Source organism: Grampus griseus (genome assembly GCF_964374135.1).
Source record: "Grampus griseus genome assembly, chromosome: 11".
In the NCBI taxonomy this organism is placed as follows: Eukaryota; Metazoa; Chordata; class Mammalia; order Artiodactyla; family Delphinidae; genus Grampus; species Grampus griseus.
Genome location: NC_139005.1, coordinates 6844968 through 6860001, shown reverse-complemented (window position 1 = coordinate 6860001; position 15034 = coordinate 6844968). Strand labels below are relative to the sequence as shown.

General features: G+C 43.9%; 1 protein-coding gene across 1 annotated transcript; it reads right to left on the bottom strand.

Moving 5' to 3' along the window:
- Positions 1-2289: 2289 nt before the first annotated feature.
- Positions 2290-14412, bottom strand: SLC2A3 (solute carrier family 2 member 3). Its single transcript, XM_082665847.1, has 10 exons — positions 14266-14412; positions 12588-12680; positions 11886-12046; positions 10796-11036; positions 10179-10341; positions 9707-9894; positions 6850-6954; positions 6379-6480; positions 5564-5767; positions 2290-5019 (listed from the first exon to the last, which is right to left on the bottom strand). The coding sequence occupies exons 1-10, from the start codon at positions 14278-14280 to the stop codon at positions 4807-4809; spliced, it is 1485 nt and encodes a 494-aa protein (XP_082521973.1). The 5' UTR covers positions 14281-14412; the 3' UTR covers positions 2290-4806.
- Positions 14413-15034: the final 622 nt, after the last annotated feature.

Sequence of the window (15034 nt, the reverse complement as noted above, 5' to 3'; positions counted from 1 at the left end):
ACTTAATAAAAATCAATTATATGTCAGGCAGTGTTCTAGGCATAACAAGACAAGGTACTTGCTTTTATGGAGCTTATCCTCTGCAGAGATTAACTAAACCGTAATCCACAAAGTAGACTCAGCCATACAAAATTCTGAGGCAGAATATTCCAAGCACGAGAGGATACATGTCAAGAACCTGAGTGATCATGAACTTGATGTACATGAGAACTAGAAAGACCAGTGGGGCTAAACTTCAGTGAGCAAAGAAAGTAACAAGAGCAAATCCTTTGAAGCAGCAAACCCTTTAGGCAAGGAAAGCAGAATTTAGTGTCAGGACAGTTATGAGAATGAATGCAAGCAGATACAAAAAGCTACACCAGGGTCATAAGAGTAAACTAGGCCATATGGTCACCCGGTTTATAGGCCACAGCAAAGAAGTCTGGGTACTATTTTTTTTTTTTTTTGCTTTTTTGTTACTCAAAAATCTCCATTTTTATTTCATTTATTTACTTATTTTTATTTTTTTGCCGCACCGTGTGGCTGGTGGGATCTCAGTTCCCCAACCAGGAATCAAACCCAGGCCTCTGCAATGAAAGCGCCAAATCCTAACAGCTAGACCACCGGGGAATTCCACCCCCAACAACAAAAAAAATCTCCATTTTAAAATTTAGCTCTCTGACTCTGTTCTTTTGCCTTCAACACTCTTGATTTTCTGCCCAATAAGGAAAGCATGCTTGATCCTGTCATGGACACATTTACCTCCCATGGACCCACCACAGGTCCTGCTGACATGCTTATTTATCTATCTATCTATTTATTTATTTATGGCTGCGTTGGGTCTTTGTTGCTAAGCAGGGGCTTTCTCTAGTTGTGGCGAGCGGGGGCTACTCCTTGTAGTGGTGCGCGGGCTTCTCATTGCAGTGGCCTCTCCCGTTGCACAGCACAGGCTCTAGGCACGCAGCCTTCAGTAGTTGTGGCACACGGGCTTAGCTGCTCCGCGGCATGCGGGATCTTCCCGGACCAGGGCTCGAACCCCTGTCCCCTGCACTGGCAAGCGGATTCCCAACCACTGCACCCCAAGGGAAGCCCCTGACATGCTTTCTCATTTTAGACAACCTTATAAAAAGTTTAGGTCTCACAGCACGAGCCCCTCAAAGTCAGCCTGGGCACACACTATATGTAGGTTTTGGGGTTCCAGATGGCCTAGTTTTGTTAGAGGCTGTTGTAGGACAGTCTAGGACGTACCTCAAACGCTGGGCCATTCTGCATGCCTCTAGATACCATCCCCTGGATACTATTTTAAGTGGAACTGGAAGGCTTTGGGCAGCGAGTGACATGATCTGATTTTAAAAGATCACTCTGATCATGTGAAGAATGAATTATAAGGAAGCAAAGGTGGAAAAAGGGAGCCAAGGCAACCACAATTTTGGGGAATACGGTGCACTCACTGGGGCTCTTTCAGGATAGCCAGGGTGTTTCATCCTTTCATCCCCTCTAACACACAGAGTACCACAGTGTAAGGACTATGTTGGGGGTAAAGAAGCCTTTATGGAGCTCCTGCCTGGGCTAGTAGAAATATCTGTAGTAAATGAATGGAAACTAGGGAAGGGAGTGTCAGAACTACATGAAAGGAAAGCATGGAGGTGTGGAGTGCCTGTAGTGGGTATGAGGCGTTATTTTCTGTTTTCTAATTATTTATTTATAACTAATTTTATTTTTATTTTTTATAACTCATAGCACTCTTATTTACAAAACAGAAACAGACTCACAGACTTCGAAAACAAATTTATGGTTACCAAAAGGGAAAGGTGGCGGGGAGGGGGACAAATGACGAGCTTGGGATGAACATACACACACTACTGTATATAAAATAGATAATCAACAAGGACCTACCGTTGAGCACAGGGAGCTCTACTCAATATTCTGCGATAACCTATATGGCAAAATAATCTGAAAAAGAATGGGGATATATATAGAGAGAGAGAGAATACATATGTATAACTGAATCACTTTACTGTACACCTGAAACTAACACAACATTGTTAATCAACAATACTCCAATATAAAATAAAAATTAAACAAAAAAAGAAAGAAATGGTGAGTCGAAACGAAAGGTAGCAGGAACCTTGCCCCTGGAGGGGTTGTTAAGCCAGGGGACTGTTTTTCCTGTAGTCGACTGGAAGCTATTGAAGAATTTTTAAGCAGGACAGTGATTTAAATGTATATGTATATGTCATATGGATGCCCTGACATCAGTGTAGGATGAATTTTAGAGATTGAAGACTGGAGGAGAAAGGAAATAGGTAGGAGCATAAGAGAAAAATCAGAAGAATTCTCACTGGGGGAAGCAAGCAACATAATTTATTAAGTATGCAAGGCAATGCGCTACGGCTTTTCCATTTCATCTGCGTAATAAACAAGTATTGCTGTTTTCATTTGTACGAGACTCTCGTAGAAGAAACTTACTTAAGGTTACAACAGGTACTGGGTGGCCACATTGGGATTAAAGCTGATTTTGTTGTCACAGGAAGGACCGAAACAAAACAAAAAAGCCAAGCCTGTGATGTTATATATACATTCAGAATTTTTATTTCAAAACAAAGAACCATAGTAACAATAATAGAAAATCCGTTTGGAAATTATTCACAATCTGGTCACTGAGAAATGGGGAGACCTCCACACTGCATGACTGCCGAGCCACTGGTTCTGAGGAGCCAGAGTGGAGGTGCAGTTAGAGGAAACTCAGCCGTTCCAGCAGAGCCCCACCCCACGGCTCTGTGAGTTTTTATCCAAAGGCTCAAGGACCAGAGGGAATGGTGAGAACTTAGAACCAAAATCCTGGCAACAGGCAAGGGTTTGGCTAAGGGGCCTGAAATATGTAAGCACCAAAGAGGGAGAGGGAGATCAAGCAACATATGAAAAAGGGAAGAAGGGCCCAATCTCCATTTCTAAAAATACTGGGTAACTGGATGGGCGTGGAGGTGTCCATGGCCTCTGGCAAGTGTAGACCCCTCCATCTCACCTAACTCTCTGAACCGCCCCGAATTTAGAAGCTTCAGTTTGTTTCTTACTGCCTTCAAGGAATGCCTCCCTCTCCCCTGTGACTCCCCTCCAGCACCCCCCAGAGGCACCGAGTCCCGGAGCATGGAGTGAGTCCTCCACTCTCAGTCTCAAAATTTAGGGAGTTCTCCCCTTCCTCTCCAAAAAGGAAAGGCAGCCAGGTAAGACTGAACTCTAAAGTTTGAAAGAAAACCATAGATTCAAATTCTACCCAGCAGAGGCAGTGCTATCGACATTCTATCCAAAAGGGGGCCTTAGGAACATAGAGGAAACAAGTTACCCATAAACTACTTCCACCCAGAGCAAGGTGACAGTGCACATACACTCACGCTCAAGTGTGGGCTCCACTGCACATCCACGCATACTGTCAAGTGTGGTCTGTGGGAAGGTTCAAGTCCCTGGAAGGACACTTGACATAATACTATGGTAACATGGTAACAAGGGTAACTTGACATGGTAACAGACATAAATGAGCATGAGATGACCCTAATGTAACAACATACTTCAACTGGATAATAATCTTTCTGGAAAAATCCTCTCCCAGAGCTGAGGTTACAAATTCCAAGGTAGCTATGCACATCTCTGAATTCTTTTAAAGCTATGGCTTAAAACAAAATAAAAATCAACATCTAAAATCTTCTAAAGAACAAACTGAAGAAATAACAAACCTCTACCAAGAGCCAGTATTTTGGCTTGTTCATTTGGAAGGCTCTCCCACCAGATGATAGGAGTATTAAAAAAAAAAAAGAGTTCACTACAAAGAAGCCGTTTGGTCCAGTGAGGGGAGAGAGGATTTCTAGAAATAACCATCCCTTCTCTGGACTCCATCCAAAATTAGAACCCATCAACTACCATTAACTACAATGCCCATCTTAGTGATAATCCTAGATTTCAAGTAATACTACATATAATCTTAAACAAAGGAAAAAGTTCCAAAGGAACTAATAGCTTCTTCATACAGGCACATGACTTTTCTGAGATTTGAGTTTTCACCTGAAGGACAGAAATTGTTAAGAGGCAACGTGCAAACCTCACACACCACGTCATACACCCTCCAACAATGCGTCACATTTCTCCCTGAATTTGTCCCTTCTTATTGCACCCTAACCTCTTCGGTATTAAATCTTCCACCCCATAACCTCTTTTTTTTTTTTCCCCCCATAACCTCTTTAAGCACCTCCCTCTAACCTCAATTTCCTCATGCTTTTATTATTTGGTAAAATTACTATATACTTACAAAAATAAATATTTATGCAATAAAACCAGAAGATCAAATAAATAAAACTCAAGTTAGTTTGCTCTGCAGAGCCGTATGGAAGTGAGGAAGACGGTCTTATGGAATCCCTCTCTGCCCTCCACATTCTTACGTGTATCTGCTTCCTGGTAAGTCGAGGTCGGAGGAACTGCAGCCTCATGCCCACTCCCCTAGATGCCCTCGAGAGGCAATAGTAGAGCCTAAGGGAGCAGGAGCTGGCAGAGTTGTCATATGCCAAGCAGCCAATCCCTCCTGAAATGAAGGCAGGTTCCCTTGGTCTCTCCTGAACAGAAGAGATTGTCCAAGAAATGAAAATTTTAAAAGCCTTTGAAGATAACAACTAACCCCAGCATTGGGATCCTCTGAGCGCCCAAGGGTGTGTGGGATGAGAAAAGAATTGAGTAGCAGCATTCAGAAACGGTCCTGGGTTACAACCTGATGAGGTCTCTCCCCTGCTTAGGGAGAGGTTGCTTTTTCATGACAGGAGGGAGGTGGGAAGGAGGCACTGCTTAGACGTTGGTGTCCTTCGTGGGCTGGATGCTGTTCATCTCCACGATGGGACCTTTCTCACCTCGGTTACCCACCAGCACCGGCCCTTCAAAGGCTCGTGTAATTTCCTCAAAAGTCCTGCCACGAGTCTCAGGGACTTTGAAGAAGGTGAAGACCCAGAAGATGACAAGGAAACCCGTGAAGATAATGAAAACGTAGGCTCCTAAATAGAACTAGGGAAAGGCCACAAAACAAGGAGAGTCAGTGTCAAAATCTGGTTGCTGATAAACTCCAGTTTCCCTCGCAATCGTTATTTCCAATGGGCCTGAAGCCATAACCCTTCTAAGCCTTCATGAAGACAGTAAGGTTTCTTCAGAGACTTGTTTATGATTTCATTGGTAGCTTACTATATTTCTCTGCAATTTTTTGTCATTCCTTTTCCGAGTCATTGAAGTTAGCCGTTTCCAAATACCTATTGAGTTATTTTAGGCCTTCTGATTATGAGTTTTAAGATCTGGGTTTCTGAAAGACTCATGGGAACTGGGAATGCCTTCTAGATGTCCACGGCTGGTTCCTTTATTTAACAAATCAGCTCTAGGCCATCTTATAATAGGACCCACCTCATCATCAACATCATAAAGCCATTAAGGCTAAGCCAGATGATGGATTTTAAATACTGGTTTGGAATCCTAAGGCTTATTATTACCATTCTGTTTCTAGGCAGAACTATGTATTCGCTGGTCTCGAGATGGGCTGGGTGAGTTTTAGGTTACTTACTGCAGCTGAGGGGAAGAGCAGTCCAACCAAGAAGTTGGAGGTCCAGTTGGAACAGCCAGCCACTGCCATGGCAGCCGGGCGGGGTCCCTGGCTGAAGAGTTCAGCCACAATAAACCAGGGGATGGGGCCTGGGCCAATTTCAAAGAAGGCCACGAAGAGTAAGATGGCCCCAATACAGATAAAGCTCATCCAACCGTAATTATCCTACGAGAAGGGAACAAAGGAAAGTTAGTATCAGAGAAAGCAGGCCCCAGGCAGCATCCAGCTCCCCAGAGATGAGCACTGACTGATAATGAAAAGTTCCTTCCGTCCCGCGGTATAAAGGAGTTACTGGACCTAGAAGCCTTAGGTCCTTGTTTCTTTCTTCTTTTTTTGTTTTGGCCTCACCATACGGCATGGGGTATCTTAGTTCCCCCACCAGGGATTGAACCCGTGCCCCCTGCACTGAGAGTGCAGAGTCTTAACCACTGGACCGCCAGGGAAGTCCTAGAAGCCTCGGGTCTTTGAAACCTAGCAGTGTGATCACAAGTGTCATTCTGCACTGAGACCATCTTATGAGCTGTAAAAGGGGAATAATGACCTCAAGATTTCTTTAAGAATTAGATGAGATAATGTATTTTACAAACTATATGTTATATAGATATAGGGATTATAGCAATTTAATCATCTATCTCTGCTAATCCACTTGTCTTAAAACTCTGGGCATGTTGCCTCTCCCAAATGTCATTTGTATGATCTCCAAACCTCAACTACCCACCCCTTCACCTTTCCGCACCACCCCCTTCCCACCCCCTTCCTTCGCAAAGAAGACTCACCTTTAATAACAAAGAAATCGTCATGAGGATGGAACAAAAAGCCATCCCTCCGAGGCCTATCAGGTGTAGCGTCCTCCTCCCTGCCTTTTCTACCAGGAACACCTAAAATAATAAAAAAGAAATATCTGCATTCCCTTTCATGAAAACAACTATATGAGCTCTGGAACCTGCCTGACGAACAGCAGGCTACCTGCTATAGTTACACTTGCTCTCTTCCAGCGTCAAGTTAAAAGCACCCTACAGAATCCCCTCTATACTTCCTCTTGCCCATCCATTCCCTATGTGTTTGAAGAGTGAAGACTGTCTTACCCATTACCCATTCAATAGCCCTTTTCCCCCAAAAGGAATTAAAGGAGAAAAAGTTTAACTAAATGACGGAAGGGGGGTGTGGAAGGACATGCAACCCATCCTTGAACGTGTGTAGCAAGAATTCTTCTCCCACCTCAACAATGATCAAAACATCCAACTTACAGAAACCACAGTGAAGATGGTATTAACCACGCCTGCACCAATAGTGGCGTAGATCGGCTCCTTGACACCTGCATCTTGGAAGATTCCTGTCGAGTAATAGAACACCTAACAGGGAATAAAAGATGCAACTGTGAAATACAATTGTGCATAGCAGTTACATGGAACCCTCCAAAAAATCAACTCAGAAAAGTCCCAGAAGTTAAGGAGTACTTCCCAGGGATTTTGTTCAATCACGGTATCTTTTCCGCAAACAATGATCTTCTGTTATCTTATCTCTATTCTCTTCTTCAGTCGTCTTCAATTCTAGCTACTTATTTCCACTTTTTTTTCCTTTTAACTATGCTTCTTCTTACTGCTCCATTTAGCCTCTTCCTTAAGTTTACTTTAGTAACTTACATATAAAGGCTTAAGTCCCCTTAAGTTTTTCAATTACACTTTTCCAATAGACTTACTCCAACTCCCACCCCGACCAACAATGACAGGCATTGATGTCTCCACTTGATAGAGAAGAAACTGAAGAGTAACCTCAGCCTGATCGTGATTTAGAAGCAGAACTTGGGCTGGAATTCCAGGGACTAGGTCTTTGCAAGTGTTTTACAAACTAACACCAGCTATTATTTTAATTGAATAGACACTATTAAATAAACTACAATTTAATGTATACTATTTTTATTATTTGCTCAACACTGTGCTAATACGTAGGGCTGCTGCAACTACCACAGCTAAAGAGATGTCAAAACACTGGTCTCAGACCTCAAGATAACAAGGGAACAGGATCTAGATGGCTCAGTCCCTCAGGTTTGGTTTAGGGGTTTATGATTTCACCCAGAGTACCTGCCCTCGTAGCAGCCAGTATTCATCAGACTTTTTGATGAACATATGCTTCGACAATGGGAGTGACCGTCTCCAGAAACAAGTCTTCAAATCCCTACAACCTAAGATAGAAACTATGTATATTTTCCAAAATAAGATTCAGGCTGAGCTCTTGGAAACTGAGATATGGGGTGTCATCCTCATTGAAAACTGCTGCTCTAGGAGAGAAGCATGGAATTAAAAAAAAAAAAAAAATCGAAGAATATTTAATAATATAAAGCTTGTGAGGAAAGACGTTTGAACAGTTAAAACCAGAGATGAACAGCTATGCCAATTCTCTTCCTTATATAAAAGCTCACATGTCAAAAACCTAACACGTTATATGCTCATCTCAAGCAAACTTCTTACAGTAAAATCTTGCTGCCTGGCGCCATGGAGCTAGGCCACATCATCTTACCTGAAGGCAGTTTACTCTGCTGGGTAAACACTATCCAGCCTCTTACCCCCTCTGCCTTTAAGGGAAATTAGAAAACATCCTTTGTTCAAAGGTAGGTTGGAAAACTGACTTTCACACACCATTTCCTGAAAGGACGGAGATAGGGGCTAGGCGATGGGTAGGTCCTACCAGCAGAGCACTCATCTATCATTTGTAACTTTCCCGGGGTGGTCTTTTTCTGATCCTGTTTTGCAGGGCTTCGACTCGGGGGAGGCAAGCAGGCGCCTGGGGTATAGAACTGAAGAAGGCGGTCCTTCTCAGGACACGTCTTGTATCTGGACACCTCACTCTAGTCCCAGCCTCGCTGTTCTGGAAAGTCTTGAGAGTATATTTGAATTACAGTGGTTTTTCAAATGTGGAAATTGGAGATTGATATCCATCAAAACCACCTGAGAGGCTTTTTCAAACTATCTTTCCTCCCAAGGTCTGATATGACAGCCTCTGAGTCCTCAGGAGATGCACTGCGATTTCAAACACAAGTATCCTTGTGGTGCGTTAGGCAGAAAAGGCTAAGGACAAACTTTGTATTTTGAGTTATCATGTGTTTTGCAAAACGCTTTGTCACAAAACGATTTGATCACACTGATCACATTACGATGGGAAACCCTCAGGGCGTGAACCAGTACTTAGAAGGGGGACAGGGGTGGGTGTTCTTCATATCCAAATATTTTATCTGCAGAAGGATAGGTGTAGGAATACCCTCTCTGCCCACAACCAAAACTCAAGAGCAGAAGCTGATTTTTGCATAGAACACAATGGCTACCTGCCCACTGCTAGCTTGCATTTTGCCTCACACTTAACTATCATAGTCACTATTCTAAGTTGTAAAAAATATAGAGAATGATAAGCCCAGCTCACTCTGAGGTTGCCTGTGTGCCCACACACCTCCTAATTGCTCCCCAGGGCTTTACACTGATTTTAAATTGTACAGTCCTGGGAAAAAACCCAAGGTATATCAACTCTCAGATCTGCTTTGATTATATGGCTTACGTTATCACTGATAACATCATGTAATAAGACAGATCAGAGTTAAAGAGGACTGAAAATTTTTAAAATGAGTGGTCAAAGAAAGAGGATTAATAAAAATTGACAAATTGTGATACTCTGTATATTAAAAACAAAATCTGGAAGAGGACAAACGTTAACTATAAGTTCCAAGGCTAAGGGTGACAAACTTTTAGCTGATTCTCTCATCTTTCCACATGGAAAACATGTACTATAGATAATTTTAAGAAATAGGAATTCCCTGGCAGTCCAGTGGTTAGGGCTCCATGCTTCCACTACAAGGGGCATGGGTTTGATCCCTGGTTGGGGAACTAAGATCCAACCAAAAAAATTTAAAAATAAACAAATAAAAATGAAAAAATTAAAAAAAAAAACGAAATGGAAACCTGGGTAAAGAGCATGTTTTGAGAGGCTGCTCTGTGGCAAGCATTGTGAGGGACCCCTGGATATAAAAGAAGGTGAGCAACCAATGCTATTCACCTCTGGTCAGGTGTTTTAAGTGGAATATTGTAGGACACGTTTGACAGACAAGTGGGCACTCACAGCGTTGATCCCCGAGAGCTGCTGAGAGAGCTGGAGCATGATGGAGATGAGGATGGGCTGTCGGTAGCTGGGGGCTCGGAAGAGTTCCACCACAGTGACTTTTTTTTCCTGTGCCATCCTTATACTCTCATCTTTCATCTCCTGGATGTCCTGAGCCACATCCTGGGTGCCCCACAGTCGCTGGAGAACTGGTGAAAAGCATGAAGAGGAAAGGTTAATGGTAAGGCGCTGTCCCGAATTCTTTTTCCCCATGAGACGGATGGGAAGAAGCCGCCCAGATGAGCCCTGCATCTGGCGGCTCAACTAGCATCTGGCTTTAACTCGCCTTCTCACCCCATCCTTCAGGGGCTGCAAGTTTCTGACTTAAGCATAATCAGACAGGGAAAGATGACGAAAACCAGATCCAATGTCCTCATCCTAAAACAAACCAGAAGCCTAAGGTTCCTACAGTGAAGGCGTGAAGGGTACTCACTCTCCTTAGCGCTCTCCTCTTCCTTTCTGTTAATGAGCAAGAATCTAGGACTTTCAGGGCAAAATGGAAGGGCAGCACATTGGAGGATGGCTGGGATGATGGTGAAGCCCAAGAGCAGCGGCCAGAGCTCTTTAGTCCCCAAGATGTTTTTTAGACCAAAGATCTAGAAACCAGACAAAGACAATACTATAAATTCCATACTGTACAGGCTACAAGTTGATTTTAAAAAAATGTTCAGAAGATCATCTGTTCTTTCATCACGGGAAAAGATAGTCTCTTCTACTTTTTCTACCCTGCCTGCTTCCTTAGCTGTCTGTGAACTATAGTAATATTAATTAATGTCTGAAACATATATAGTTGAATGTGTGCCAGACGTTCTTTTTTTCAATTGAAGTATAGTTGATTTACAATGTTGTGTTAATTACCGCTGTACAGCACAGTGATTCGGTTATGCATATATATATATATATATTTAAAGAAATATATATTCTTTTCCATTATGGTTTATCATAGGATATTGAAGACAGTTCTCTGTGCCAGACATTCTCTTGACTGTCTTCTTTATGTAAATTCATTTAATGAGTTGTGAAACTAACACTCAGTAAGTTCTAGAGTACCTGGGCCACCAGAATCCCAATAACGATGCCCAGCTGGTTGAGAGTGCCAAAGGCCCCCCGCAGGGCCGTGGGAGATATCTCTCCAATGTACATGGGCACGAATCCTGTGCAGAGTCCACAGAAGAGGCCAATAACCAGTCGGCCCAGGATCAGCATTTCAAATGACTCCGCTATTTTGCAGAACCCCATAAGGCAGCCACCAGCGATGGCCAACAGGTTGACAATAAGCATTGAATTGCGCCTGAAAGATTAAACAAAAACAAGTGAAGTTAGCAAAACAGACCCGATCCCCCCCTTCTTTCCTAATCATTCTACTCTTCTCCAGGCTCACATATCTTTTGGTCTAATTTTTCCACTTTCTAGTATCAGAACATATCTGGTTGCGATAATCAAGATCAATGGTTCTTACACCTCAGTATGCATAACACTCACCTAAAGAATTTGTTTTAAGATTCTCCCCTCTACGTCCTAGCTGTAGGCTAGAATTTTAGCAAGCACTTTAAGGCCAGTTGTTCTCAAAGTGGTCCACAAACTAACAGCATCAGCTAGAAATTTGCTAGAAATTAAAATTATCCCACCCTACCCCAGAGTAATTATTAGGCCTGAATCTGGGTTGGAGCCCAGCAATCTGTGGGACTAGTTTTCCCTTGATGGGAATTTGAGGTTCTCTCATTCAAATGCATCTTCACCTCCCTGCTCTAAGCCTCAATTCTTGTCCTCAATGCAACCAGTATAGACCCCTTCCCTGCCCAGCTTCTGATCAAGACCTGCCAAACTGGGACTTCCCTGGTGGCGCAGTGATTAAGAATCTGCCTGCCAATGCAGGGAGCACAGGTTCAAGCCCTGGTCTGGGAGGATTCCACATGCCACGGAGCAGCTAAGCCCGTGCACCACAACTACTGAAGCCCGCACGCCACAGCTACTGAAGCCCACGCACCTAGAGCCTGAGCTCCGCAACAAAAGAAGCCACTGCAGTGAGAAGCGCGCGCACAGCAACGAAGAGTAGCCCTCGCTCACCACAACTAGAGAAAGCCTGCGTGCAGCAACCAAAACCCAACTCAGCCAAAAAAAAAAAAAAAAGTATTAATACCTGCCAAACCGGTTGACAAAGAGTCCAACAGAAAAGGAGCCAACCATACCACCAACGGAGAAGATGGCCACAGACAAGGACCACAGGGACGTGAGTACCACCTCAGAGGGAGGGTTTTTGAACCTCTCTTGCAAAGTGAAATTGAGATAGTCCTTTATGATCTGCAAATTAAAATGGTTGGTGGGAGAAGAGACGGTTACAACTGGAAGAGAAAAGAAACAAACATTGGGGATCTTCCCCTCCCTACGAGAACAGCATTACAGTTACTTTCTAGGTAGCGGATCAAGGGAATAAATAGATGGCAATGGATGAGACAGGTAACACTGGAGTTAATGTTACCGGCTCTGAAAAGAATAATTTTTTATTTGTCCTGAAAATTCCAGTAGGTAGTAGTACTGATGTACTCTTGTTTGGTGACTATCCCAGCCACCCTCTCACCCTGAGACTTTGTAACTAACCCCTAAGAGATAATAAAGGAAGTGTGTCACCGTAGGGTGAGAGGAAGAATGGGTACAGTCCAGGGTACAGGGAGCCCCTGAGCCTTTTGCCTTGATCAATGATTCAAATAGACCCCCACCAATATCATTCCCCCTCTAGGTCTTAGCCAAGCTACCTACCAAGTGTGTCTAAACTTGTTAATTCTGGAAACACTACCTAAAGGAATAATTATCCTATTCCAAACTCTAGCTGCCTGGCACTCACCTCCTCAGGAGCATTGATGACTCCAGTGTTGTAGCCAAACTGGAAAGAGCCTATTGTAGCAATCGTGATGGCAAAGATCAGAGGGGCGGTGACCTGGGGGGGGGGAGGGAGGAGAGAAGAAACAGTCAAAACTCTTGATGGATGGTTGCCTCTTATTAAGAAGATGTATATATCAGAAGAACTCAGCCTGTGAGCGGTATGAAAACAACAAAAACTTAACGATTTAGGTAATGAATGAGGAACACGAAAGAACTGAAGAGCTTATCTGGAAATACATGGGTGAGCATGCAGAGTAAACTTGGGGAAAGTGGCAAGAGAATTTGAGAAAAGGGAGAAGTTAAGATAACTGGGTTAGTCGGTTTGGAAGCATTCAGAAAACAGCCCCAGGTAAGAGCAAGCATAGAACTGTGCTCAGGAATAGAAAAAATTGTGAGGGCACAGTAAAATGCCTTAGGATTGCTAAGAACAATTGACTCTGGAAACAGCTAGATCCAGCGTATGCTCACCCGTACCCCAGATTCCACAGAAGCCCGAGTACTGGTGGTGTGTCGTCATCACCAGGCTGGTCTTAACTGCATCACGTAATCTACAGGATCAACCTACTGTATCCTTGGTCCCATCTGAAATTCTTCCCGTTCACTTAATAATGTACTGTTATCCCCCACCCACCCACCAGGGGGCGAGCACAAGCTCACGCCCAACCCCAGATGGAGACATTTTGTGAGGGGCTGTGCAGTAATCCACCCAGTCATCACTCACCTTGCTGGGAATAATTCCAGTGGGCGTGATCTTACTTTCCACCTCAAGGTAGCTCACTTTTTACGCCTGAGAACCCCAACCCCTCCTCACCTTAAACTCCTTCCCTCTCAGGTCAGACAGTGGCAGGCCAGGAGTTTCAGTTCCCCAAATTGACCTTGCCTCCCAGGCATCTAGTACCCCTGAAGCCCCGCCAGGGCACCGCGTTCTGTTTAATCCTCTCCTTTTAGTAAAAACCTCTTCTTTTTCTCTCATCATTTACTATTATTGAGGGCCTTCCCACTTTTTCATCCCTTCTCTTCTTTTATTTTCAAGTAAGTTACCTTAGTGAATGAAAATACCTTTCTCCCTACAAATACTGCATCCATAACACAATAATACATTAAAATATTGTGCACTCACAATCGACCACAACAGGAAGGACAACTGGAATTCTCTCTCCTTAGTATCCAGGGAATCCCATAGGTCATAGAACAGATGGCTGGACACCGACCCAGGCCCCACAACAAATCCCAGGTCCTTTCAATGTCTAAGGCGTCCAGAGAAATCCTCTTGCTGGTTCTCAGACCCACACTCGTAATCAACACAACCAAGCAGCCCCTGATCCCCTGAACACTCAACCGGTTTCATCCTCACATTCTCAGTAGCCTGTAATTGTATTAAAGAAAAAAAAAAAAAAACGAGAAACAAACACAACTTCTCCAGGTGACTTTCCCTACCACAGGAAGGTGAATCAAACAGGGATAAATCCTTTATAGGAAATGACATCCAAAGAGAACTGGTGGAACTGTGGCACTGCAGGCTGGGGAAGAAATGGAAAGGCTCTAAGATGGCTAGGAAGAGAGCACAGCCATCACCATTAAGGCTTGCCTTTCGGAGCGTACCCCAAACAAGCAAAAACCAGTAACTGTATCGTTCTTACCTTCGCTGTCCCCATGGCCCTAAATTAATTCCTTTCAATCTTCAATAAAGATCTAGAAGTGGGATTCCAGAGACCCCTCTTCCAGCCAACAAAACCTCCAAAATGTCCTTCTCAGCAGCAAGTTTTCAGGCAGGTCCTCGGTACCGCTCCAACGTCTCCTCAAGCACGCTTAGGATGGGCACCTATTTATAAGCTCCGCAAAGGGCGGAGCCTGGGCGACAAGCCCCCAGTCCCACCCCGCCCCCGCCCCCAGTGATCTCCGGACCTCCCGGAATTTTGTGACCTCAAGCTCTGCCCCCACCCTAGACCACACCCCCCCCATCTCTTTAAAACCACATCCTCCACCCTCCCTACTCCGTGGTTTTTTTTTTTTTTTTTCGAAGCTCGTCCTCCTTTCCTCTTCTAAGAGCAGCTACAGCCTCTTAGTTTCACAGACAAAAATGCTACCAGAAAAGCCTGGAGGGAGGGCAGATACACTTTATTTTTTGCTCTCGCAAGTGCTCAGAACTGAATCAATCCGTAAAGAGATGAGGATAAGCGCTATCTATATAAGGAAAGTCGAGTGGGTGCTACACTATGAGAGTTAACGTTGGTTGACGGAGTGTAAACTGAAACTATTCCTAATCCTATGAATTTATCAGCTGCTCTTTGATTGTAGGCTGTGTCTACAATCTTGAAGGGGAGGGAAGGACAGTCTGAGAGAAGGAAAGCGAGTGAAGGAAGAATTGGAAGAATTTTTGGCTCTACTTGTCCTCTGATGAGCATACTC

What these genes read in the sequence shown, in the direction of transcription:
- SLC2A3 (XM_082665847.1), bottom strand. An exon ending in TCATCAATGCTCCTGAGGAG is followed by an intron (nt 12,047 to 12,587) that starts GTGAGTGCCAGG and finishes TTTAATTTGCAG; the next exon opens with ATCATAAAGGACTATCTCAA. An exon ending in TTGGGATTCTGGTGGCCCAG is followed by an intron (nt 10,342 to 10,795) that starts GTACTCTAGAAC and finishes TCTGGTTTCTAG; the next exon opens with ATCTTTGGTCTAAAAAACAT.